Source organism: Hipposideros armiger, unplaced genomic scaffold (assembly GCF_001890085.2).
Source record: "Hipposideros armiger isolate ML-2016 unplaced genomic scaffold, ASM189008v1 scaffold_570, whole genome shotgun sequence".
Lineage (NCBI taxonomy): Eukaryota > Metazoa > Chordata > Mammalia > Chiroptera > Hipposideridae > Hipposideros > Hipposideros armiger.
In genome coordinates, this window is record NW_017731920.1 from 782,548 (window position 1) to 808,768 (window position 26,221).

The following is a 26,221-nucleotide window of genomic DNA, read 5'->3' on the forward strand; positions in this document are numbered from 1 at the left end:
AAACAGCAGTTTATCTACTTGTCTGTTCCCCTTCCCCCAATTCCCCAGCACTGTTCCCATCCCCCAATTCCCCAATAAAAATCTTAAAAAAAAAAAAAGAATGTGGCATAACCAGAACTCTCATACACTGCTGACAGGAGTGAAAAAGGTACAACCACTTTTTGAAACAGTGACATTTTTTCCAAAAGAAATAAAAACATGTGCATAAAAAGACCTGTATACAAATATTCACAGTAACTGTACTCACAAAAGCTCCAAACTAACAACAACCCAAATGACTTTCAACGGGTAAACAGATAAACAAATTGTGGTATATTCATACACTAAAATGAAGAAATAAAAAGGAAGGAACCACTGATAGCATAAAACTACATGAGTTGCAAAAACATTATTTCGAGCCAAAGAAGCAAACACAAAAAAAGATCACATTATTCTATGAAATTCTAGAACAGGGAAAACTAATCTATACTGTCCCAAAGCAGACCCATAGCTGCCCAATCCCAGAGTTGGGGAGGAAGATGAGAATATCTTAACAGACAAGGTTAAACAGGGTTATTCATTAAATAGTGTACTTAAAATAGGAGCTTGCTATTATATGTAAATTATACCTCAGTAAAGATGATTTTAACAGCTAAAAGAAAAAAAAGACCTTGAAAGAGTCAAGATAATGCTTTCCAACCTCCATGGATCCTCAGGGCTGCTCAGCAATTCATCTGCTTCTCTTTTATTACCTAGCAAGGTTGATTCAAATTTACACTATTTCCCCAAGTCTTACATCCTACTTCTACTCCCAAATTATCTTCTCAAATGACTTTATCTTCTACTTCACAAAAGCAATACAGAACCGCAGAAACACCACCAATAATCTGCTCCCCCTCTCCCTATGACTCCTCCTTATTTATTTTGTGTTTGTACACATCTCTACAACTTCCCTCCTAGCTCAGAAAAGAAGGTGTTCCTACTCCTCATCAAAGCTTCCCCCTTCCCCTGGGACCTTGCTAACCCAAACTTGTCATTCTCTTTGATATTATTTATCCTTCTTTCCCTAAAAACATTTTCTCAAAAAGACCTCCCTTCACTGTCAGTATAGGCTTCTCTTTCTTTCTTCAATCCACTTCAATGTAACATGTGCACTGAGCATTCAATCACACTACTCTCTCTAAGGTATATGTTTTACAATGTCATACGTATGTATAAATGTATAGACTGTACGTTACAAAAAAAAAGAGACATGTATATTTCTAGGAAAGAATGAAGACAAAGAAGAGAATAATATGTCTCTAGTAAGGGGAAGTGCATGCCCTTAATCAAATGACATAAATGTTTAGTTATCCTGGAAGATGTAGCCCCATGGGTTGAATATTCTTAACCTGTGATGCCTGTATAAACTCAAGGGAGTTTTATAAACCCTTCTGAAATAAACACATTTGTATATCAATTTCTTTCTGAAGAAAGGATCACTTACTTTCATCAGTTTCTCAACAGAGTCCACAAGCCAAACCCACAAATGTGGAAATAGTGCCTCCATCTTCTTTTCACATTAAGATTTTCTAACTCCCTGTGCCCTGAGTTATATTTCAAAAGAAATTTTTTAATATAATTTAAATATTCCTACCATTACAAAACATGTTGGTGGCCGACAAAACTATCCAGTTGGATTTCTCATTATGAATTAATATACTGCATTCACATATAAGATAGGTTTTCATGAGCCAATTGTTATCTTAGCGTATACTGCCAAAAATTTACTTTCTGAAACCACAAGAGTGACAGACTTTGGCATATGGTGATTTATCTGAGAGTACAACCTCTGAAGATCACACCCAGGAGACCAATTATCCCTAAGCATCTCTAGCTTATCGCTCTCTAAGCACAATCTACCTCCTTCTTCCTGAAAACAAGCATGAAGGGTTTGGCTGGCTTTCCTTTCCTCTGTGAGTCCCCTCATCCCACAACTAGCTAGACAGAACAGACACAGCATTCTCTTTCTTTTGGCCCCAAAGATCAATATATAAACATATTCTATTTTAAAGGCTTAAATGTTCATTTCTATGAAAAAACAAACAAGGGTAACAGACTCTTAAGTATCATGGAACCCTTTTCCCTTATTTCTACAGTTCTGTTCCTTCCTGATTCTAATTTTCCAACCACTTCTACTTACATCTTTTACTTCCTGTCTGATTCCTCAGTGTTGGTGTTTTTCTTTCTTTTCAGTTTCCCTAGCCAATTCATTTATTCTAATGGCTTCAATAAGCAATGATTCCCAAATCTCGTCTCCATCTTCTTACCTTTCTCTGTAACCTAAGATTCACATTTCCAGTATTTCCTAGACATTTCCAAGTAGATGTCTCCCAGGCTTTTTCATATCCTAACTAGTAATATTTTTAAGTTCTCATATATTTTAAGTTCCCATACATTATTTCTTTAAATAAAACTTTCTCAAGTAACTGCTTTGGTTAGTTTTAGTACATACGTACTGATGAACTATCAGCTGACTCATTTTTTTCTTGCTTCTGTTTCTTGTTCTTTTTTTTCTTCTCTTTCTTCACTTTTTTTGAATGCTTGTCTTTTTTCTTCTTTTTCTTCACAGAGTGTTCCTATAAATAATCATTTTTAAGAGGTAAGAAAGGAATTTACTTTTGTCTTACTTTAAAAGGAAATATTTTAAGGAAAAAAAAAATCTATGTTCCAAAAACCTTTAAATGTTTTATGAATTAAGACAAAAATATGAGTAAATGAATAAAATCTTCTAAGAAATCTTAACATGCTTCTATAATACATGCACTACTAATAAATCGTAGAGCTGAGATGGCTTATAAGAAAACATGAGGGAAGTTTTAATTTATTTGTAGATTCATTTGACAAACAGATATAATCAAATAAACACATATATACACAAACATGTGTGTATGCATTTATATGTATATATCTTCTATGGCCCCAAAGAATTTATAGAAGCTTACTGGGCCATTTAAAATATAACAAGATAGCATAAATTAAAATTATGGAAAGAGAAAACAAGAATTGAGACAAAAAGAAAAACAAACAAAAAAAAACCATGACATTAAGCTTGAAATGCATACTTGTTTAGATCCATAAGCTTTACAAGTGGGCCAGAAATTTGAAGCTAAGCTTTCTACCAGCCAACTCTAGTAAACAAAATCTACCCAGTGTCATAACATCCAAAATATTAAAATATATTATTTCTTTCAAACAGATAAAACTATTCTGTAATGCCTACGTGATATTCATTCTGTAACTTTTGAAAATAGTCTATGAAGTTGCTCCTCCAACATAAGGTAAATGCAAAAAACGTCCGACATGTTTACATCAAGTAGACCTGTTAGTATTCACCTGTGAGAATTGTTCAATCCGCTCATTCACATCAGGTAACATCCATGTATCCTCACCCCGAAGTCGTTTAAGTTCTTTACGCCTTTCTTCCTTTTCAAAATTGGCTTTAGCCTAAAATAATGAAAAAAAAAAATTAACAATTGATGCAACTGCGTTTCACAAAAAAACAAAATCTTCTCCCATTTTTATATATGCTCTCATGACTCAACTGTCTGTTTCTTACCAGTAATTTGCTTCTACTAAAGTGTAGGAAAGATTTTCAAAAATACAAAAAATCAAACAAACAAAAAAACCTCTCCTTGCCCATTACCAATCTCTAGTGAAAAGAGCCACCAATCAAGGATAGAATCTTGGGACCTATAATCTTTCCTTAAGGGAACCCTCCCCTTTCCTTAAGATTCCAAACTCAAGTATGACTTGAAACTCTTTTCCCTTCACCATCCCAGTGCTACTGCCTGAGACGTTTGTAATTGTTAGGAGAATGACCTCCATACTCCATACCTTCAATCTGCAATGTCCATAACTCTAATCATTTCCCAAAAATGCTTCAGGAAAAATCACCTTTCTAAAAACAAATGATCATATTGCTAATCTTTATTTATTCTTCAGCAATAGTCAAATAAAATTAAGTTCTTCCTGGGAGGTTGTTCCTGCTTTTCCATTCTTCCTCCAAACTCAAAAGCTGGGTTTGGTCCTTCTCAAACTCTATGCTTATCTCTACTACAAAATGTTCATAGCTTACAAATCCTACTCCCTACAAACACTGCCTAAACCATCAAAAAGACAAAAATGAAAAATACTTATTATACTTATATGTTTCATGTGCTGAAATCAAAAAACAACACTGACCTTTCACCTGTCCAAGATTAATCACCCATTCTCTCTTCCCCTTTAAAATCTGGCTGTAATCATTATGCCTTCTCCTTCCTGTCTCCTCTACCTGCTGCTTCCCATCCTCATTTAAACTCGTTTAAAACTCTTCCATCTTAAAACAAAAACCATCATTTAACACTTTATGATGCTGTCCGCTTCATTTTTCCCTTCATTACCATACTTCCTACATTTTGTCAGATAATTCAATAGTTTACTTCCTCTGTTCCTTATAAGTTACCCCTTTGCATCTCAATCTTAATGAGAAATACAGTGTTTCTCAATCTTTTTCAAGGGGCTAAATTTCCTGGCTCTCTTGGGTCAACCCTTGTTTAGATAGGTAAGGGTTTACAATAAGCCAGGAACCGATACTAATAGTACAACAGGAGAATGAAATGGTCAAACACAATTTACTCCAAAGCTCCTTACATGTGTTCCTGAAAAGAAAAATTTTCATTTCATATACAGCAGGAGTAAGGGCTGGCTGGGGCTGTGAAATAACGCTGGAGAGGCTCATTTTAGTTTCGGAGTCCCTCGAAAATGCTCAGCCCAGGTGACAGAAATGTCAAGAATGCGTTATGTAAAAGGTAACGAAACTCAGAGGAAAGAAATATATCTTCCTGAAAAGAAAATGAGCAACTGGAGCCTACCAGAGCATCTAAGAGGGGGGAGATACTCAAAAATTTGCAGGTATCACAAAGGGAGACAGACCCCTTTCCGACCCAGGTTAAGGTGAGATTCTGAGATGGTGACAGAAGAAAGGGGATGGGGAGGAAGTAGAGCCAGAGGCCTAGCTCCCAGGAAACCTCCACTGCCACAATTCTAAATGGTTCCAAAAATCCCAAAACGGAGTTACCTGGCGCAACACCTCGGCCCTGGCAATCCGGGTCTGCTCTTTACGCTCTTCGATACTCTTCTCGCTTTCAAACCGACCCCTGGCAGCCGCCATAGTTGTTGCTGTCGTAAAGCTAGGAACCCGTCACGACGTCTTAGTTGACGACTGTCGTAATTAACAAACAAACCGGACTTCCGACTAGGGAGAGAACGGGCGCTGCTCCACCAAGAGAGCATGCGTGACCCTGAGTGTAGTGTAAAGTTCCTGTGGTTAGTCCAACGCCAGGTTTTAGAAACTTGAAGATTAAACTAAGGAGTTGCCCTTCTTCGTATATTGTAATCTCCCTGAGCAGGATTAATGTCACTATACATTTATTATGCGCTTTGCACGATACCAATAGCATTCTCACCTATTTCCTCTTAATATCACCGGAGTAAGTTAGATGCTCGTAGAGGTTAAGTTCGTACATCTCGAAAAGTTTTCCACCAAAGTGCCTTTCTAACCAAAGAATTTCCCTGTGCTGGAGGAATGAGCTGACGGGAGGCTGGCCGGAAAGGTAGCCGGAAGGGCAAAATTGCCTTGAAGATGCGGTGTTTTGCTTTGGTGGACTTTTTTTCCAGTATATGAAAAAGTCATGTGAGTGTTGCGCACTGCTCCATAGTTTATCGGTGCTTATTTATTATAAATGTTACATTATGTTTTATTTAACCTCGTATTATTTGCTCATATCCATCCAATCATTTTTCATTACAGTGTGCAATTACCTGTTTGTGTGATTTTTGTTGTTTTATGTTTGTATCTCCCAAACTTTAAGTTCCATTTAGAATTAAGACATTCTGAAGTATTTGCGCAAGGGCTTTGACAATACAACACTGAGTTCACACTTATAATCAAAGATAAAGAAGCCTGGAGAATAAATATAAACTGGATATCTTAAACACATTAAAAATAGTTAGCATAAGCCAGATTAGATAAATATGCTTTCCTTCCAGGTTTTGTAAACTTAAATTTGTGTTTACACGAAGCTTTTCCAGGAGTTTCTGCTTTACCAATCTGTAAAAATCTTAACCTTGAGCATGTAATGTTTACTTGTTTGATATATAAAATAGAATGTATACATTGTATTTTTGTTACAGAAAAGTGAATTTTAATATACAAATTGGCCTTGAAATATTTAATCCATTAATTGTACCTTTACTGATTTTGTCATAACTAACTAAAATAACATTAAAAGCCTTTTCAGATTCTTTTGGTATTCAGAAAAACATCTCTTTCCCCCGCTCCCCCCGCCCCGACCACCACCACATCAATTACAGTATAAGGCAAATAAGAACAAATAGCATTTATAGCAAAAACATGCAAAATTATATGACAAAATCTTTTAAATCCTACTCAAGGCACAAAAAACTAGAACAAATGAAAAGGTATACCATGTGCTTCAAGAAGGCTCAACATCATAAAGAAATCAGTTGTCCATAAGTTAATTTGTAAATATAATGCAATACCAATAAAATTACCAACAAAAAAATGTTGCGATCAGAAAGGGAAAGTAGATAGGTTGATAGAGAAAAATAAGGAGAACGCAAGTTGTTTTGATTAGTTTGCATTTGGCCACATCTGATAGATATCCATGATTTAATTACACAAGGGATAATGTACAATAGTAAGGAGCCTGAAGGTACGGTGAAATTGATGAAGGAATCAGGTTGTTTCTCCTTTTCTGCTTTGTAACACTTAATCTGTATCTTAAGTTCTTCAAAGTCACAAGGAATGCATTGCATTCTTCCACATCTGTGCGTAGCATCTGTAAGATGTAGGAATAAAAGGGTAGAACAAAGGGCAAAAAATGTATGCCTTCAAAGCCTACCCCTTTTTTATTAGAAAACTTATGACTTTTCCCTAAAGCCTAGTCCAGTTTCTTCCATTTAAATCTTATGAACCAGAAGTAGGTCACATGAACACAACTGACTACAGAAGAGTCATGAAGATTCAGGACAGATGTTATAGCATGACACTCAAAGTGGCCTCATCATTCTGCAGTTTTCCTGCTTTTATTCTCTGTCAGCAAAACCAATTTACTTCTTTAGAATTTGTAATTATATAATTATTTGCATATTAACTTTTTAATTGTTTGTCCATCTCACAATACTTTAAGCTTTAGAAAGACAAGGGCCAGGTCTGTGTCATTTACCAGTGTATTATCTAAGACCAGCACAGTGCCCGGCATATAGCAGGCATTCCATAATTGTCTGTTACATATTGAACAAATCAATGAATGATGCAAGCTCTAAGTGACAATATAACCTCTTTAAAACCCAATGACACGATATAGTTTTTTCCCATTACTATATCTCTATCATACCAGATTATTATTTTTTACACATCTGTGAGCTTCTTGGGAGATGATTAAACTTGATATAAGAAGTATAATAGATATCAAATTTATTTCCTTCTCAAGCTTTAGCTCTAATATATTTAATTATGACATTCTTTCAACAAATAATTGATTCCCTACTATGTATCAACAGAGTTCTTATTCTTACGAAGCCTGCATTCTAAAATAAAGAAGATAATTCATATACACAAATAAATATAATAAGGTACAAAGGAATAAACAAGAGCATCCCAGAAAAAAATTTCTGGAGGTCAGAATAAAAAAAGAAACTATTCCCATCTGGGAGAAAGGGAAAAAGCTTTATGGAGACAATAACATTTAAAGCAGGTCTTAAATAATGGGTAAGATTTGAGTAAGTGAAAATAACAGGAAAGGACACCTTGGGAGTGGAAAGAGCAAGAATCAGTACACAATACAGAGAACATGTGAGGCATGCATGGGAAGGAGCAAATAATTTGGTATGAATGGTGTAAGGTGGGGAGCAAGAGATTTGAGCAGGAAGACCTTGCAGAGGACAGTTAGAAAGAGTCACAGCTGTTATTCACAGGAGTTTGGATTTCATTGCTAAAAGTCACTGATGGAGTTCAGTTAAGGAGAACAACCTTAAGATTTTATAAAACTCATTTTGCTTCAACCTGGGCTGGGACTGCAGCTGCAGCAGGAGCAGCAGTGGTGGCGGTGGCCACAGGGGCAGAAGCCACAAATACAGATGGATCAGCCAAGAAGGCCTTAACCTTTTAGCAAGTGAAGGTGTAATCAGTCTCCACAGACAAAGTCAGGACCCGCTGGTATCCACTGATGATAGAAAGGGGTACTGATGCAACAGTTGGGTGAATAATCTGCAGACATACACTGGCAACATTGCAGACACCCTCCAGGAAGTGAGAATGCAGTTTCCTCTGTGATGTAAGGTGCTTGTGTTGTAGATGCCACCATTGTTGAACACCTGCTGGATGGTCAGCCCAAAGGAGAAGGGGGAGATGTTCAGCATGTTCGGCAGTGTGGCTTCGCTGGCTCCCACCTTGTCTCCAGTCTTAATCAGCTGCAAATGACAGGATTTCAAGGTTGTCCCTGGAGATGTTAGTAGTGGTGATGCTCAAAGCCTGGAAGAAGGTCTTCTTAGGCCCCAGACCAGGCTGGCACGCTGACTTCACTGGGGGCAATGGCACCAGCATGAGCAGTAGCTGGCACCTTACTGGCCAGCAGCACCTCCCTGATCTCAGTGAGGTCCTCCCTGGAGAACACGAAGTCACATTCCCTGGATATGAGACAACAGTTTCTCCAGAGCTAGGTGGTTTTCCAGATGCCCTCAGATGGCCTTGCCCATCCTGGTGTTCTTGCCCATCAACACCACCGTCTTCCCAGGGAGGGACGTGCAGACCTGCTGCATTTGCTTGGAGCCCACCTTGTCTGCTCCCACAGTGAAGCATTTTGGATAATAATCCAGAAGTTGGATGATCTTACGGAAGTAGTTGGACATCCAAGTCACCCTGTCTTCCCTGGGCATCTTGGCGGTGCGTCAGGGATTGCCACGCAGGGTGTAAAGATGATGTCACTCTCAATGAGGATGCCTGGTGAGAGCTAAATATTTTGAACTGCTCAAATAATAGCTAGAGTAATCAAAGAAAAAGGAAATTGAGTTGGAAATGTATTTTGGTAGTTCATCCATCTGCAAACCAGGTATCAGGGGATGTGTTAATTTGCTCAAGGAATTAACCACATATAAAACAGCATCTGCAACTGCAGTCACCATCTGGATAAGTTTACGATAATCCACTGTCATTCTCCAAGACCCATCTGTCTTTTACACCAGCCCAAAAGGTGAGTTTTATGGGTATATTATGGTAGGAATCACCACCCTTTCGTGCTTCAAGTCCTTGATGGCAGCACCAATCTCTGCAGTCCCTTTAGGAATGTGGTATTGCTTTTGGTTTCCTTTTTTCCTTAGGAAGGTAGTTCTAGTGGCTTCCACTTGGCCTTTCCTATGATAGGCCTCACTCCACCAGGAACCAATGCAGGAATTCTGGCAGTTGCTGAGTACATCTATTCCAATTATTCATTCTGGAACTGGAAAATAACCACAAGATGGGTTTGGGGACCCACTGGACCCACTGTGAGACACACCTGAGCTAAAACTCCATTGGTCACCTGATCTCCTTAAGCCTCTGCTCTGACTGGTGGACCACAGTGATATCTTGGGTTTCCTGGAATTAGTGTCAGTTCAGAGCCAGTGTCCATTAATCCCCAAAAGGTCTAATTATTTCCTTTTCCCCAATGCAGTCACCTGGTTAAAGGCTGTATGTCCCTTTCAGGTTTTAGCAGTGTCCCAGAGTCCTTCCTCAAGGGGACTCGGCCTTCCCTTCATTTGAGGGGTTCTGCAGCTATAAACTGGCTCATGCCTGGGAACTGATTGAGGGGCTATGACTGTTTTGGTGATTCAAGTTATTCTTCAACTTATACTGCTTATACTGACCAAATAACAATTTTGAAGATTCTCATACTAATTGTCTTTTAGGGACACATACCCAACTAGGCGGCATCACTGGTCTGTGGAAGTCAGACTCTTCTGATTGCTGCTTTGGCTCTGCTGTCCTTTATGGTACCTACGCCCATCGTGCCTCTGATGGTGAAGTGCAGCCATTCAGCCCCTGCCGCCCAGAGATCTAATTATCCTTACTGCATTTGGGATCCCAGTTTGTTGGCAGCAGTTCCCACTGTGATTTCAGAGAAAAGTGGCCACAGAGCTCCTCCAGGATACTAGGGTCTCCTCACAAATTTGAGACCTACTCGGAGGTACCCTGCTTTCAATCCTACTCCCAAGCAGCACTGCAGTCTCTCTCTCTGGCAGTTACTTAGAAACAAGAGCATCCCTGTTCTGCCTGTCACTGTAGGCATTGCTATTAATCCCGTGGGTATAATGGACCCAGCCAGAATATGCCGCTACGTCATTTCTGCCCTACCAGAAAGCCCTCTGCTGCCAATGCTGCACATCCATATGATGTAGGTTCATTTTTACCTTTTGTAGAGGGGATCTAGAGCAATGGTAAAATCCTTGTTGTTTGCAGCCCAGTATCCATTGTCATTTTGGTTAGTATAGGCCAAATTTCCTTTGGAAAACCTTCTCCCCATTCTCAGTCCCATAGTTTGTGTAGTACTGACACTACCCGAAGATCCAGAGGATGGCCCTGATTGTATTTAAGCCAAACAAGGTATCCCTTTCCTCTAGACAGCATTAGGTGCAGAGTATTGCACAAAACCCGGGCCGGAGCCGATCACCACTCCATTGACCTGGCCACAGTGATATTACGACAGATCAGAAATAATTCTATGCCACCAGTCCCATGACTATACCGTCCAGTAACCACTGACAACCTGTGAAAAATGGGGTCTTTAAATTGGCTTAATGTTCCCACTGGTCTGCCTGAAAGTGTGGGGTTTTCATTACTATTGATTCAATTGCTGTATTTAACAAGGAGACATTCTTTTGTTTACTGTCCAAGAGAAAAAAAGGGAGAAGTTTTCTGTAGGAAAATCCGTGGTATCCTATTTAATACCTATCTTACCTTACCTATCCCTGCCCCAAGGTTCATCACAAATTAAGGAATATACCACATACACTTTGTAGTTTTCACTTAGTCTTTTCTACACATAGCATCCAAATATATATCCAAGAGGCTGGATCAAGGACTAATTCAAGTAATAATCATCCAGATATACTATCCCCTACACACACACATACACACACACACGCCTGACACACGATTGGAAGCTTTGCATGCTGCACAAATCCTGGGCACCTTTACATCCTAGAATAGCATTGCCTCCGGTGCTTAGACTTTGGGGCTTCCTTTAAATCTCATGAGCAAAAATAGGGGAAGGTCACTGCTTGGGATCTATAGCTTGTGAGTTTTAACATTTTTGGAAAGCTGACAAAAATAGGAACCTTCTCCAAAGGAAGATGTACACATGCACCTGCCCTCAAAGCTTTGTCTATAATTGTGGGTCACTCACAAATCCTCTGAAGCTTATTATGGACCAGGGGTTAAGAACTCCTTTCTTAACTCTACATAGTCTCTTAACTCTTCATGTTGGTCCTTTAAAACAGCTTTTATTTCTTTAAATGCCCTATTTTCCTTGCTGGGAACTACCAAAGGCACAGTGGACATTCTTTAAAATTGCATTAGATGCTTATTTGCCAGTTCTTATTAATCAAATAACAAACTCCAATTGCTTTTGCAAGAGTGAAGACAATGAGACTGCACTCTAATACAATATATGTTCTTTCTTTTTCTTTTACACTTTCTTTTCAAGTTTTTTTGGTACTTGTATGTAGAACTGCAACAGAAGGCAAGGCAATATAAAGCTCTTAACTCCCTCTTTTCATCACCATTTATGCCCCCTTGCATCTGTAAAGGGCATTTGAAGGTTACGCTCATGCATGCCTGGCTCTTCCTGGGGAAAAATTTTTCTCTTTAGTGATTTACTAAAAATAAAGTACCATCAATCATCTGCCTTTCCATTGCTGACAATGATTTGGAATCCCCGGATGAGTGTGTTTGTCTCGGTCTAATGATCCCTAAAGGAATTTATGACACACAATCCTGCATTGTTTATTTCTATTTTCACACACTGACTGCACATCTAGCTCCTCAGCCATGCATGGATTATCTGAGCTCAAAGTACCTGCTGGGTTTATCTGCAAATGTATTAGCAGGAAGATTTGCTCAGGGAATAGTGGACTCATCCCTAGAAAGAAGGAGAGGAAGAAAAGGGCAAACCAAAATTGCATATGAACTAAAGGGAGGCAGCCCCACAGTGTAGATCCTCAGAACTTCAGAGAATTTCCACACTCAGGAGTAGGGGCATATCCTTGACTTCTATTCACCTACGCCCCACATCCAATACATAAGAAATCCTGATGGTCCTACCTTCAAATTACGTATCCAAAAGCCCACTACTTCTCACCATCTCAACTACCGCCTCGCTGCTGTGAGCCAATTGTCACCTCATTGGGTCTGTGGCAGGTCATCCTCTTGTCTAATCTCCACACAGCAACCAGTGTCCCTTTAAAACAGAACTGGGATTATGTCACCTGTTCACTCAAAACCATTCAAATCACTCAACGTCTGAAAGTAAAAACCAAAGACTAGACTTTGGCATGTCCTGCGGGGTCTATCTCACCTCCCAAATAACTCTGACCTTATCTCCAACTACACTCCCTCGCTGTGCTCCAGCCACACCGGCCTCCTTGAGGTCAGTCCTTCATCTCAGGTCTTTACAAGGGCCTTTTCTCCCATCTAGAATGTTCTTTCCCAGGTAAGTACACAGTTAACCCCTCCACCTTCTTCAAATCTTCCCTCAAATGTGATTCTCACGGAGAGCCATCTTATCCACTTCTTTAAAAACTGGAACCCGTCTGCCATCCCACCTTAACTTCAGTTCCTGCTCTACCTCTTCTCTATGGAGAAAAAAAATGTAACATTTTAAAACATCATATATGGTTTACTTATTTATCATGTTTATGGCTTGTCTATTCCGCCACATTCCAATATACCACTCCCTCCAATTAGACTGTAAGCCCCATGAAGGTAGGAGCTTTGTGTGTTCACTGATGTATCCATTATTTAAAATAGTGCATGGCACACAGTTGGCAATCAATAAATATATGATGAATGAATTGATTCATTAATGCCTATGTCAAACTGACACACTACACACACAGCGATTAGAAAAGACCAGATTGCTCTCAGAGATGTAATTAGGGCAGGGGTCGGTGAAGGAACAAGCTGCCATTTCTTGGTCATCTATTATGCAGTGAGCGCTATGCTCAATATTTTACATGTTATCTCACATAATCCACCCAACAATTTGCATGGTAGGTATTACTATCCACTGTTTACAGATACATATTTCCCCCAAGGTCCCACAGCTAGTAAGTAGTGAAGCTCAGTTTTAAATCCATGTTTGACTTAAAAACACTTTATTCTTTCTAGAACCACCAGACTAATTGCTTCAGATCAGAAAAACACCAGGTAAGAGTGTTTAGCAAGACAGATGCTAAAAAACAAAGCAGGCACCATACTCTGCTAACAGAGCTAATTTTCAATGATTTGGCTATAATTCTTAAAGCATATAAAATATGATTCAGGCCATCATAGCTTCATTACTTTTTTTTCATTACTTTTTATACTTTTGTCTTATCCAATGCTTTTTTGAGCAGATTATCTTCTGTACTATAAATAAGGTTTTGAAGTCCCCTGTGGGGAGCTAATATTTCTAACTTAATAATCCCTACCCTCAGCCCCCAGATATTTTCATTCAAAAGCTGATCAAACAGGCAGTAGAGGGAGGAGTGAAGAATTATGAGGCACACTACATCATGGTCCCTCAACGCCCGTTATTAAAACTTAAGATTCTTTCTCTCATTAAATAAAGAATGATAATTCTTCAAAATTATAGTCATGACTGGCAAAAGTTAATTGCAAGTTATATCTTACATTCTCTCTCCCTTTATGGGAATTCTTTTATGGCAAAATCAGGACTTCTACTAAAGAAGACTCTAGAAGGCCAGGAAGATTTTACCTTGCAGTTTCCTCTTCAGCATCAAGGGAAGACAAACTACACAGATGTAGCCAGGCATCAAGAAGTTGCTGGAAGTGGGTACGTGGAGAGAATACATTCTCTGTTCACTTCTGAGTGGAAAACATTCAGTAAGTTGACTTAACACCCTGGCAAGAACAATGGACTTACTGCTTAGTAAATTCTTGACTGACAGCCAAGCTTTCTATTTGAAAGCAGAAAAGCAACAAAGGAAGAATTTATTTTAATTTTCTTTTTTTTAATGTCAAGGAATAGAGAAATTTTCAAGGTAGCAAAAAGAATAAATAATACATTTTAAAGAATTTTTATCTTTAAAGTCAGTCATCGTGGCTTACTTGCTTTACCTGGAATCTCAATTTCTCAAAGAGAATATTCAAACTTTATTTAGGAACTGGCTAAGATCATAATTCTTTAATATATAAGCAGTATTATTTTTCTCAATTGGTTTATTATAGAAAAATTACATAATTAAATTGGGTTGTCATTTGCAATCCTGCAAATTTTAATGAAAAAATTTTTTGTTAATTGAATAATTACTTTGTTCAAACAAGTATTAGTATTGAAAAGTAGGTACATGACAATCTATCTTAATTTTGTTTTATTGATTGTATTTTGCAATTATAAAAATCATAGAAATCTCTCTCTGGTTAACTCAGTCTGGCTAGAAGTTTATCAATTTTATTAGTCTTCTCCAAGAACATGCTTTTGTTTTCATTGATTTTTCTCTATGGTGTTTCTGTTTTCTATTTCACTGATTTCTGCTCTGATCTTTATTGTTTCCTTTTTTTTTTTGCCTATTTTGCATTTCATTTGCTCTTCTTTTTCTAGTCTCTTAAGAAGAAAACTGAGGTTTTGGGATCTGAGACCTTTCTTCTTTTTTACCATAAGTATTTAGTGCTATAAATTTCTCAAGTACTACACTTCAGCAGTGTATTGGGAGTCCCCAAGTTCACGCCCAAGTTCAATGCTTCACTAGGAGCATTCACAGGACTCAGCATACAGTTGTACTCAATGCTATGATTTATTATAGCAAAAGGATAGCACAATCAGCAAAGGGATACATGAGGTGAAGTTCAGAGGAAACCAGGCACAATCCTCCAAAAGTTCTCTCCTAGTGGAGACAGAGGATATGCCTAATTCCCCCAGCAAGAAGTTATGTTAATAAAAAGTGTGAAATGTTGCCAACCAGGGAAGCTAGAGACAGCACACTCTGCCTGGCATTTGATACCCAAATTCCAGACTTCAGAAGGAAAGCAGGGACACAGTGAGCCACTCTTATCAGTTAGGGTGGTGGAAACCCCCTGAAATCCAAGTTCCAAGATTCCAGCCAAAGGCTAACCTTGCAAGAGGGTCTATCTAAGGATAGCAATATCCGGCCTGCTATGTTAATTTCTTTTTGTACAAATTCTGATGTGTTGTGCTTTCATTTCCATAAGGTTCAAAATACTTTGTTTTCCCTTTTGCATTCTTCCTGATTCTATGGGTTATTTATATTCAAAATTATTGAAGATTTTTCCAGAGATCTTTTTAATAATTTCCACTTTATATGCATTGTAGCCAGAGAACATATTTTGTATGACTTTAATCCTTTTAACTGTATTGAGTCCTTTTTATTACCCAGAAAGATGGTCTTTCTCAGTAAATATTCTTGATAAGAACGTGTATTCTGCTGTTGTTGGCTAGAATGTTCTATAAATGTCAGTAAGGTTAAGTTGATCAACTGTATTGTTCAAGTCTACTATTATCCTTACTGATTTTCTATGTATTTCTATCAATTATTGAAATCCCCAATTATAATTGTGGATTTTTCTATTTTTCTTGTAGTTATATCAGTTTTTGTTCATGTAGTTTGAAGCTGTTATTAACTGCATAAAAGAACAAAGTTGGAGGCTTTATACTACCTAATTCCAAGAGTTACTATTAAGCTACAGTAACAAAAACAGTGTGGTATTAGCATAAAAAGATACACAGATCAAGAAACTATGCAGAAACATATCCACATATATATGGTCAACTGATTTTCCACAAAGGTGTCAAGCAATTCATTTGGGAAAGAGTAATCTTTTCAAAATGATGCTGGAACAACTGAATAACTACATGCAAAAAAGTGAGCCAACTCTCAATACCTCGTATGTAAAAATTAATTTAAAACGAATCACAGAACTAAATATCGGGGGTGCCAAAAAAATGTATACACAGTTTAAGAGATGTTATCTATGTAATACTTTTTGAAGTTGAATTGAATTATGGTAGCAATGTGTAGTATGACGTTCGCTCAAAAGATGGCGTTAATCAAATGAATGCTAGCATCACCATGCAACAGACAGGACAAAGAAAATGGCAGAAGCATAGTTGCCGATTGAGGAGCACATGACCATTTTGAAGTGGTATTTGAAATTCGAGAATGTTGTGGAAGTACAATGGCAATGGAGGTGTGAGTATGCAACAGAACCTCCAACACACCTAACAATTGCGCATATTTGTCATAAGTTTGAGATGCATGGTACTATGTGAAGAAACTGAAATGCCATGCACAGCAATACAAGTGGACACTTGGGTCAATGTTGCTCAAACAGAAGTTTGCTGTTATCAGAAGTGTCTTGACGCTGATGGTAACCACTTTGAGTACCTCTTGTAATTGCAGAAGACAAACGTGACTTGTATTCATCTTTTGTTATCAGTATATATTGAGTATTACAATTTTAATACAGTTTTCCTTTCTTAAAATGTATATACATTTTTTGGGCACTCTCTGTATAAGGGCTAAAACTATAAAACTACTAGATGACAATATAAGAGAAAATCTCAGGGATTTGGGCTAGGCAAAATTTTCTTGAATGGGACACAAAAACCACAATCTTAAAATTCAAAAAATAATTGACAAACTAAACTTCATAAAAATGTAAAATGCTGGGTCTTCAAAAGACATTGCTAAGAAAACAAAAGGCAAGCCACAGACTGTGAGAAAATATATGCAAAATATATATATGATAAAGCACTTTTATCCAGAATACATTTAACTAGTATAACTCATCAAAAAGAAGACAACTCAATTTTTAAAACTTGACAAAAGGGTTGAACTGATATGTCAACGATGAATATATACAAATAGTAAATAGGCATATGTAAAAACATCCAAGACCATAGGTGTTTAGGAAAACGCAAATTAAAAATACAGAAAGATATCATTACACACATACTAGAATAGCTCATATTAAAAAGACTGATAATACCAAGTGTTGAAAAGGATGTGGAGTAACTGGAACTCTCAAAACATTGCTGATAGGAAAGCAAACCTGTACCACCATTTTTGAAAACAGTTTGGTAGTGTCTTATAAACATACATTTACCATATGATCCAGCAATTCAACTCTGAGGTATTTATCCAAGAGGAATAAAACATGTAGACACAAAGACATGTTCCTAAATGTTCATAGCAGCTTTTTTTAAAAAAAAAAAATTAGTTTTAACCTGGAAAAAATCCAATGTCTACCATCTGGTAACTGGCTAGACAGATTGTGATATATCTATACAACAGAATGCTACTCAACAATACAAAGGAACAAAATATTGATATATGCAAGAAATAGGTGAATCTTAAAAAGCATTGTCTTGAGTGGAAAAAAAAGAGACATAAAGGTCTACAAAGTGTATGATTCCATTTATATGAAATTCTAGAAAAAGCAAAAGTATAGTGATAGAAAGCAGATCAGTCTTTGACTTAAGAAGAGGGAATTGATTGCAAAGGGGCAGAAGGAAACTTTCCAGGGCAATAGAAATGTTCTCATTCTTGATTGTGGTGATGATTACATGACTATACGCATTTGTCAAAAATCATCAAATTGTACACTTAAAATTGGCAAATGTTATATGTAAATTATACCTCATAAAAACTGATATAAAAAGTCCAGTCAAGATGGCAGAGTAGGTAAACGCTCTGCTTGCAACCTCTCACAGCCACATCAAAATTACAACTAAACGACAGAATAACCATCATTGAGAGTCACCTTAGGTCTAACCGAACCCAGAGCCCTACAACTAAGGACATACAGACGACTCGCTGAGACTGGCAGGAGGGATGGAGGCAGGAAATGGGCCGGTCCCACACCTGTGTGTTTTCACTTAAAAATCAGGATCTCTCAGCTGTGGAGGTACCCCCTGAGGAATGAAGGGTCCCAGCCCCACACCAGGCTCCCCAGACCAGGGTTCCAGTGCCAGGGAGAAAAGTACCTGCAATGTCTGGTTGTGAAAACCAGCAGAAATTGTGGCTGAGTGAGATGCAAGGCTGCTGAGTCCCAGGCATTTCTCCTAAAGGGCCTGTGCATGGTCTTAACTCACTGACACTCATTCGCTCTGAGCTCTAGTGCTGGCGCAGCAACTTGAAAGTTGCCAGGGACATAGTGGGAGGAACTGAATTCTCTGGGTTCAGGGCAAGGAATGGAAGGTCAACTTTCTTCAAGACAGAAGTGGTGGCAGAAGCCATTGTTCCTTAGTTTAGCCCTCCCTCTATCCGGCATGAGGATGCAAGCAGCCACCATATCTGAATCTCCATCAACCTGGTTAACACCATTTGTTTGCCTCACCCTGGTGATTCTCTGAGACCTCAACCTCACCTAACTTGCGGGTCCACCTAAGCTGCTTCCATACAAATGGCCTGTCTTGGCTTATGCTACTGACTTTCCTAAAATCTCTCAAAAGTTCAAAAACCAAAACATGCAGCATCTGGCCTCAGCGTGCCCCATAACTTGCTGAGCAGCCCCAAGTCCAGCATTGGTGACAGCTGGCCTCAGTTTGAGGGTTGGCCTCTCCCAGGCACCTCCAAGCCCAGCACAGGTAGCAGCCATCTGTGCATTGCTTTGTGGCTCATTCCAGGTGGCTTCTGGCAGGGTATACGCTGCGGCTGAATTTGGCCTGTGGTGGAACCTTTTCCAGGAGGACTCAGAGCTGGCATGCCTAGTGGCTGGCTTGGACCGAGCCAGAGCACCAGTCAGCTGCCTCTGAGGATGACACACCCAAAGGGCAGACTGGGCAGGCACCAGAGCCCTGCAAAGCAAACCCTGCTCTGTAGGCAATAACTACATATCTGTCAACATTATAAAGGTAAATGGATTAAATGCTCCAATCAAAAGACACAAGGTGGCTGAATGGATAAGAAAACAAGACCCTTACATTTGCTGCCTACAAGAGACTCACTTGAGATGGAAAGAAACATGCAGATTTAAAGGTATGGAAAAAGATATTTCATGAAAATGGAAAAGAAAAAAAAAGAAAGAAAGAAAAAAAAAGCTGGGATAAAAATACACCAGACAAAATATGCTTTAAAGCCAAGGCTATAACAAGAGACAAAGAAGGACCCAGAAATTCAACTTCTGGGTGTTTATCCGAAGAAACCCAAAAAGCTACTTTGAGGGGACGTGTGTCCATATGTTCATTGCATCATTATTTACAACAGCAAGATATGCAAGCAACCTAAGTGTTGATCAAGAGATGAATAAAGAAGAAATGGTACATATGTATTATACAATGAAATATTACTTAGCCATAAAAAGAATAAAATCTTGCTATCTGCAACAGCATGGATGGACCTAGAGGGTGTTATGCTAAGTGAAATAAGTCAGGCAGAGAAAGACAAATGCCATATGATTTCACTTATATATGAAATCTGAAAAACAAAATCAACGAACTAACAAAACAGAAACAAACTCATAGATACAGAGAACATTTTGATGTTTGCCAGATGGGAAGGGCATTAGGGGGAGAGGTGAAAAGGGGAAGGAATTAAGAAGCACAAATGTAGTTACAAAATAGTCATGGGGTGCAGAGTATAGCATAGGGAATACAGTCAATAATACTGTAATACCTATTTACGGTGTCAGACGGGTACCAGGTTTAACTGGGTGATCACTTCGTAAGTTATAAAATGTCTAATCACTATGTTGTACACCTGACACTAATAAAATATTGTATGTCAACTATAATTGAAAAATTGTTTAAATTATTTATAACAATTTTCTAAAACTGATATAAAATATATTCAAAACATGTACTTATATTATTTTAGAACTTTCTTTTATAAATTGTTTTAAATTTGCAGCTTATAGTACACATACATAAAGGTATACAAATCGTAAGTGTAGAGCTCAGTGAATTATCAGGAAGCAAGGACCTATGTAAATACCACCCAGAGAAAGAAAGAACGTTTGAACAACCACAGAAGGCTCACTCATCTCCTCCTTTCAAAAGTTGACTATTATCTAAGCGGGCCAAGTGATATCAGTTTGACCTCCAGGGGGCCTGGAGGCTAAAGGTCAGCCACATGGGTGGCCAACCATGTCTATGTGATTGAAGCCCCAATAAAAAACTGAATACTAAGGCTCAGGTAAGCTTCCCTGGTTGGCAACACTCCATGTGTATTGTTGTCATACATTGTTGCTGGGAGAAGTCAGCTCTGCCCACAATTTCACTGGGAGAGGACACCTGAAAGCTCCATGCATGGAACTTTCCTGGACTTGGCACTTCCCTTGGCAGACTAATTTGTACCCTTTTGATGTAATAAACTGTGACTGTGAGTATAACAATTTCAGTGAGTTCTGTGAGTCCCCCTAGCAAATTATCAAACCTGAGGGTGCTCTTGGGAACCCCTGAACTTAGTAGTTGGTGTCAGAAGTGAGGGTAGTCTTAGAGACACCTGAACTCTGCAAAAATCATACAGAATTATTTTGTGTATGGCTTCTTTTACTCAGCATTATGTTTCTGAGATTTACTCATCATGTAACATGTAAATATAGTTTATTCATTTTCGCTGCTTGTGTAAGTAACATAGTGAATTGACCATTATTTACTCATTCTACTGTTGATGGATATTTGGGGTTTTTTCAGTTTTGCACTATTATTATTGATAGACCTAGAAGGAAAAAATAGAGAAATCCATAATCATAGTGGGAAATTTTGACACATCTGGAGCAACTGGTAAGAACAATCGGACAAAAAAAAAATCAGTAAGAACTTAGATTTTTATCACACAATTAACAAATTAGATTTGACATCACTCAATACCTAAAACTCCGGTGAGCCTTCTTTGGGAGTAACAATAATAAACATTTCCTAAATGCATACTATATGCTTACAGTATTCTAAGAGCTCTACAGGTATTATTTCAGTTAATTTTTGTACAACTTTTCTAATTATACAGTTAAGAAAACTAAAGCATAGAAAAGTTAAAGAATTTGCCCAGAGTCCACAGCCAATAATGGCAGATCTAAAATTCGACTTTGGGAAATCTGATTCAAGAGCCAAGTTCTGAATTCTTATGTTATTAATATTTTTCAACATCTTCAATTTTCTATCTCTTCTTGAGTTAATTTTGGTATATGCCATCTTCCTAGAAAATCACCTGTTTCATCTAAATTTTAAAATTTATTTAACATGAGTTGAACATCAGTCAAATTGTGATGTAAAGTTAAAGTCTTAGAATTTGTACCAGAAATAAAACTATTTTTAGCCCTATACTCTTTCTTCCCACATCATAAACCTTATTAACTCACCTGGAAGAAACAATTATACTCTTGTACTGAAATTCCATGATAAAAATAATCATTGTCTCATCTAAGGCCTACTATTGATCACTACCGGTTTCTGAAAGCTTGATGCCTAAAGGTAAGTATTACTAACACTTAGTCTAACATTTAGTAACAAGATATGTAATTGTCTAGGCAGCCCTCATTCACAGAAAGCAATTTTCTGTGAATGTTAGTAATCTTAAGCATTACTACTATAAAAGCAACGCATGCTGGGAGTAAAGTATTAAAAAAAACCACTTTCCCTTCTGCATGATAATTTGACCTATGGTTAACTTCCTACCTTTGTTCCTCCTGCAAACTTGACCTAAGTGGTAAGTAAACTAGGTAACTATAAAATTATTCTAGGTAAAAAGTAACCTGATTGCACCTGGACTAAAAGAAACTATTAATGAACTAGAAATACCCAATAATAACACCATAGCTTTGGCTGTAAGGGCATATAATTAGGTCTGACAGACAATTCTTACTTTTTCTATTTAAATAAAAGAGTTAAAAGAGCATATTTGGGTTGTCTTCAGCACTGAAATCAATGCATTAAGAATATCCAAGTAATAAACTACAGCCAGGATTAGTAGTTACTTCAGCACTTTAAAATTAATCTTTTGTTGCCAGGTAAAACCCCACTCTTGTTTTATTTTTTTCCATGACATTTATCACTATCTGGCATGTAGCATATATTTACTTATTTATTTATTTGCTTATTGCCTGCTTTCCCTTGTAGAATGTGAGCCCCATGAGGGCAAGGGCTTCGTTCTTTGTTGTTCACTGCTCCCCTCTCAGTACTTAAAATACTAACTGGTACATAGTAGGTGTTCAATAAATAATTGTAGAATGAAGCTCCTACTGACATATGGGTATTACATGAGTGACTAAAATTGTATCTACTATGTGTCAAGCCCTATACTTGCAAGGTCTGGTGATAGAGTGTTATTCCTCTATGATTTTTATGGCGCTAACAATCACAGATAAAATTTCAGATAATTTTTTACTAAACAGGAATGTTCTTTATTAAAATGTTATATGATTACTTCACTATGATTCTACATAATTTAATGCATTTAGTAACATTTATAACAAAAAATTTACCTTCAAAATGCTGTACTCTTACTCCAGGATCCCAAATACTTCACGAACTACTTCGATCATTTTAAAAACCATCCCTGTTCCTCCCTCTAGGAGAAGCCTAATTTATGGATAAAACGAGGTCAGCAATAGTAACACACTGTTTTCTAACTGATCTCTGCTTCCAAATTTCTCTTAGGTGCATTCCTTCAGTACGTTTATCCAAGTATTCTCTTTAACTAAAAGGACAGTTAATTTAGCCTCCTTTTTAAAAAAAGGTGGCTATTTCTTCCCTGTATACGATATGTTCATAAAGATAATCAGACCTTCTGAAGAATCACACACCAGTTCCCCTGATCATAGTAGCTTTGCAGAATGCTGACATTGCTCAGAGTCTGGCAGGCAGCTTCCAATTCACCCTCACGGAACACATGGTAGTAACGGTGAAACACAGGACTTGGGTCATGGGATCCTACTGGGTCAAATGGCACAGTAGGTTTGTCTTTACCAGGGGTTCCCTTAAGATGCCAGGGAACCAGTAAGTCTTGAGAATGAAAAGAAGTTCTGTTAATGTGAATAGGCAGCTCGGAATTAGTAACTTTCCTTGAATTACATCCTCCCTTCTGAGAGTCACTGATGCAGGGGGCAGAACTTGCTGAATCTTGATTGTCCAAGTCGGGCATTTGCTCCACAAGCAACTCTTGCATTGATGCGTCATTGCGGATCTCTTCTTTTTTTCCTTGACCAATTCTGTTTTCTCTGAGATACTTGGACTTCTTCTCCTTGTATTCTTGTTCCATTGCCCAGACATAAACGAGTGCCTTTCCACCAGGTCTCAGGAGTCGAACAAGCTCTTGGAGAGCTGCCACTCTGCGCTCCTAGCAAAAAACATATTGTCACTTATCAACCAGGAGGAGACACAGGGAAAAAACAGGAAAATACAACTGACTACAGGGCTATATTCAATTAAGATGAACAGCCCAGAAAATCTAACAAAATATCTTATATAAAATAAAAGGGTAAAAAGGGGGAGGGGAATTTTGTTCTGTAACTGACAAGTAAAAAAAAAGTATTGAAGAAGCAGGGAAAAGGAAATTTTTACCTCTATTAATAAAATAGAGGCATGGAGGGTGTCCCATTTTGTTTTGTTTTGAATTCAGTTAAGGCCATAAGGTATATTTGAACTGCCAGTGACTCCAGCGCAGGGTGATCTATAAAGTTATTGCTTAGATCGGGGGAGAAATCACTGACACCCAGGAAAAATAAGATTTTTTTTTATAAGAAAAATATAAAATTCACTTATTTTTAAAATTAGGAACAATATGTAATTAAGTATTCAAGTTTTGGGGAAATAGGAAAAGAGGAAAAACAGAATGGGAAGGAAGTGAGATTCAGATGTCAGGGATGAGAGTGACACCTGAGAAAGAAAGATGGGAAATAGAGAAGAGGCTCAGAGGCCGAGGAGAGAATGTATTCAAGAGGCCTAGAGGTGGTGATCTCTTAAAGTCTGTTACACTTAAAATTTAAAAATGAGTAAGACCCATGGTAGAAAAAGGCAGACATATGCAGCAATAAAAATACAGAGTCCCAACAGGCTTCTGTTTCTCATAACTAAGTACAACTCCCATGTACCTCATCTCCACTGCACATGCTCTCTTAACAAATGGGACAAATTGCATGACAAGAAAAGAGAATGGAAAGAAAAGAAAAGCTAATACAGGGTCCAAAACAGTAAAATCCATGAACATTTCCTGCTACTTTAGTTACAAGTTCTTGGAGAGAGAAAGACAGTACTTACTGCTGTTGCAAAATGGTGAATAACAGCAATGGAAATGCAGGCATCACAGGACCCACTGCGGATGGGTACTGCCAACGCATCACAGACGAAGGCCTGAAACTGCCTCTCTCTGCAAATGTCCACAAGGTTTTGGCTACGATCACAGCCAATCTATAATAGAAAAGAATTTTATAACATCTTGTTTAACGTCATGAGAAATTAAGAGCAGTGGGTTTATTGCTTACTACAGAGATATAAGACAGATTTCATATTCCTTGTGTAATGGTCTAAGACAGTGGTTCTCAACCTGTGGGTCGCGAACCCTTTGGGGGTCAAACGACCCTTTCACAGGGGTCGCCTAAGACCATCGGAAAACAAAAAGATATTTACATTACGATTCATAACAGTAGCAAAATTACAGTTATAGAGTAGCAACAAAAAGAATTTTATGGTTGGGGGTCACCACAACATGAGGAACTGTATTAAGGGGTCATGGCATTAATAAGGTTGAGAACAGACCATATTATCAGTTCTTACAGCCAGTACAAAGTCAGAATACATAATTTACAGGGCAGCATTTATTACCTTAACAGGTATCAAACAGAACTCAAATTAGTGAATGGAAATGAATAACTAAAATAAAAATGACACTGGTAAAAATGGGAGGTCCTAACTGGTATCTAACTGATCCCCATTCAGAATCCAGGTCTCAAAATAAAAGAACCTTCATGTCAAACAAATCTTACTGAGTTAAATCACGCTGCCATGACAGCCATACTTAGTATGAATTTGCTCAATTTCTAGTTGGTATTAAACAGCCTCTATGTTCTATCCCAGAGCTGCATTAATTTCTGAGGTACAATAAAAGGTACCAAGCTAGAGGTAAAGTATAGCAATTTCCCTTTGACATATTTTAAGATGGAAAAGTAGTAAGGGTCCATTCATAACAACAGTGGCACAATTCCCAACTAATTGCTCCCCTTACCTGTATAAGATACATAATTGGCTTATTATTTTTATTTATTTCCATCCATATTCTATGCCACTGAACCAACAGTCATAATATCAAGATAGCAATACCACTCAAGTAACATGCATATTGTATTTTGGTGCTTGCCAGCTTTTGTTACAATAAAATTCAGTTCATGGAATCAGAGGTTTCAAGTATGCCCAATTCTGACAGATGGCTGGCTATACCTTGCTAAAAGTCAACAGGAAGCAATCCAACTTGCCTGTAAAACAAATCCCCAGACACAGAGCTCGATAATTACTCAGAGGAGGCAAGTTAGTATCTAAGAACCACAGATAAAATAGAACAAGAACAGCAGCCAAACAAAATCAGAGAAAATGTCCTTTCTCTTCCTGCCAGGCTCTTACAGTTATATGTACAGAGCACTCCGTTTCACCAACAAGAGAGCAGGGCAATTTCAGTCATAAAGCACCAGGTCCAATGTAGACGCCCCACTGATCAGAGACCTGGCTCAGCCCAGCTCAGCACTTTCATTTTCTACTTATTTTGCCTGAGTCTTCCATATACTATAGTCAAATCGTCACTATTTTATTCTCTCACCTTTCTTTTTTTTAAATTCTCCTAAGTTTTTATACTAAGGATAGAACCAAGTATTTCAAATTCTCCCTAATAATGCTACATAATGTCAACAACAGGAACGAAAATGGCTTATTTATGAATAGTCACAGATATTAAAAGACTCAGGTGAAGCTACAGACTTCTGTGTGTTGGATGGAGA

The 26,221-nt window shown here is 37.9% G+C and overlaps 2 protein-coding genes and 1 pseudogene across 3 annotated transcripts in view; all 3 read right to left on the reverse strand.

Annotated features, from left to right (window-relative positions):
* The window catches only part of CWF19L2 (CWF19 like cell cycle control factor 2), a 104,754-nt gene extending 99,535 nt beyond the window's left edge, over positions 1-5,219 (reverse strand). Inside the window, exons 1-3 of the mRNA XM_019623953.1 lie at positions 5,081-5,219; positions 3,355-3,465; positions 2,478-2,597 (exon numbers count right to left, since the gene is read on the reverse strand). Coding sequence (XP_019479498.1) covers positions 2,478-2,597; positions 3,355-3,465; positions 5,081-5,173 — 324 coding nt within the window. The 5' untranslated portion in view covers positions 5,174-5,219. The remainder of the gene's footprint in view (positions 1-2,477; positions 2,598-3,354; positions 3,466-5,080) is intronic.
* Positions 5,220-7,712: 2,493 nt separating this feature from the next.
* LOC109371438 (60S acidic ribosomal protein P0 pseudogene) lies at positions 7,713-14,313 on the reverse strand (annotated as a pseudogene).
* Positions 14,314-21,048: 6,735 nt separating this feature from the next.
* ALKBH8 (alkB homolog 8, tRNA methyltransferase) overlaps positions 21,049-26,221 on the reverse strand; it is a 47,241-nt gene continuing 42,068 nt past the window's right edge. For both annotated transcript variants that reach the window (XM_019623949.1, XM_019623948.1), the window contains 2 exons: positions 24,495-24,644; positions 21,049-23,574 (listed from right to left, as the gene is read on the reverse strand). In XM_019623949.1, the coding sequence (XP_019479494.1) occupies positions 23,017-23,574; positions 24,495-24,644 (708 nt within the window). In that variant the 3' untranslated portion in view covers positions 21,049-23,016. The remainder of the gene's footprint in view (positions 23,575-24,494; positions 24,645-26,221) is intronic.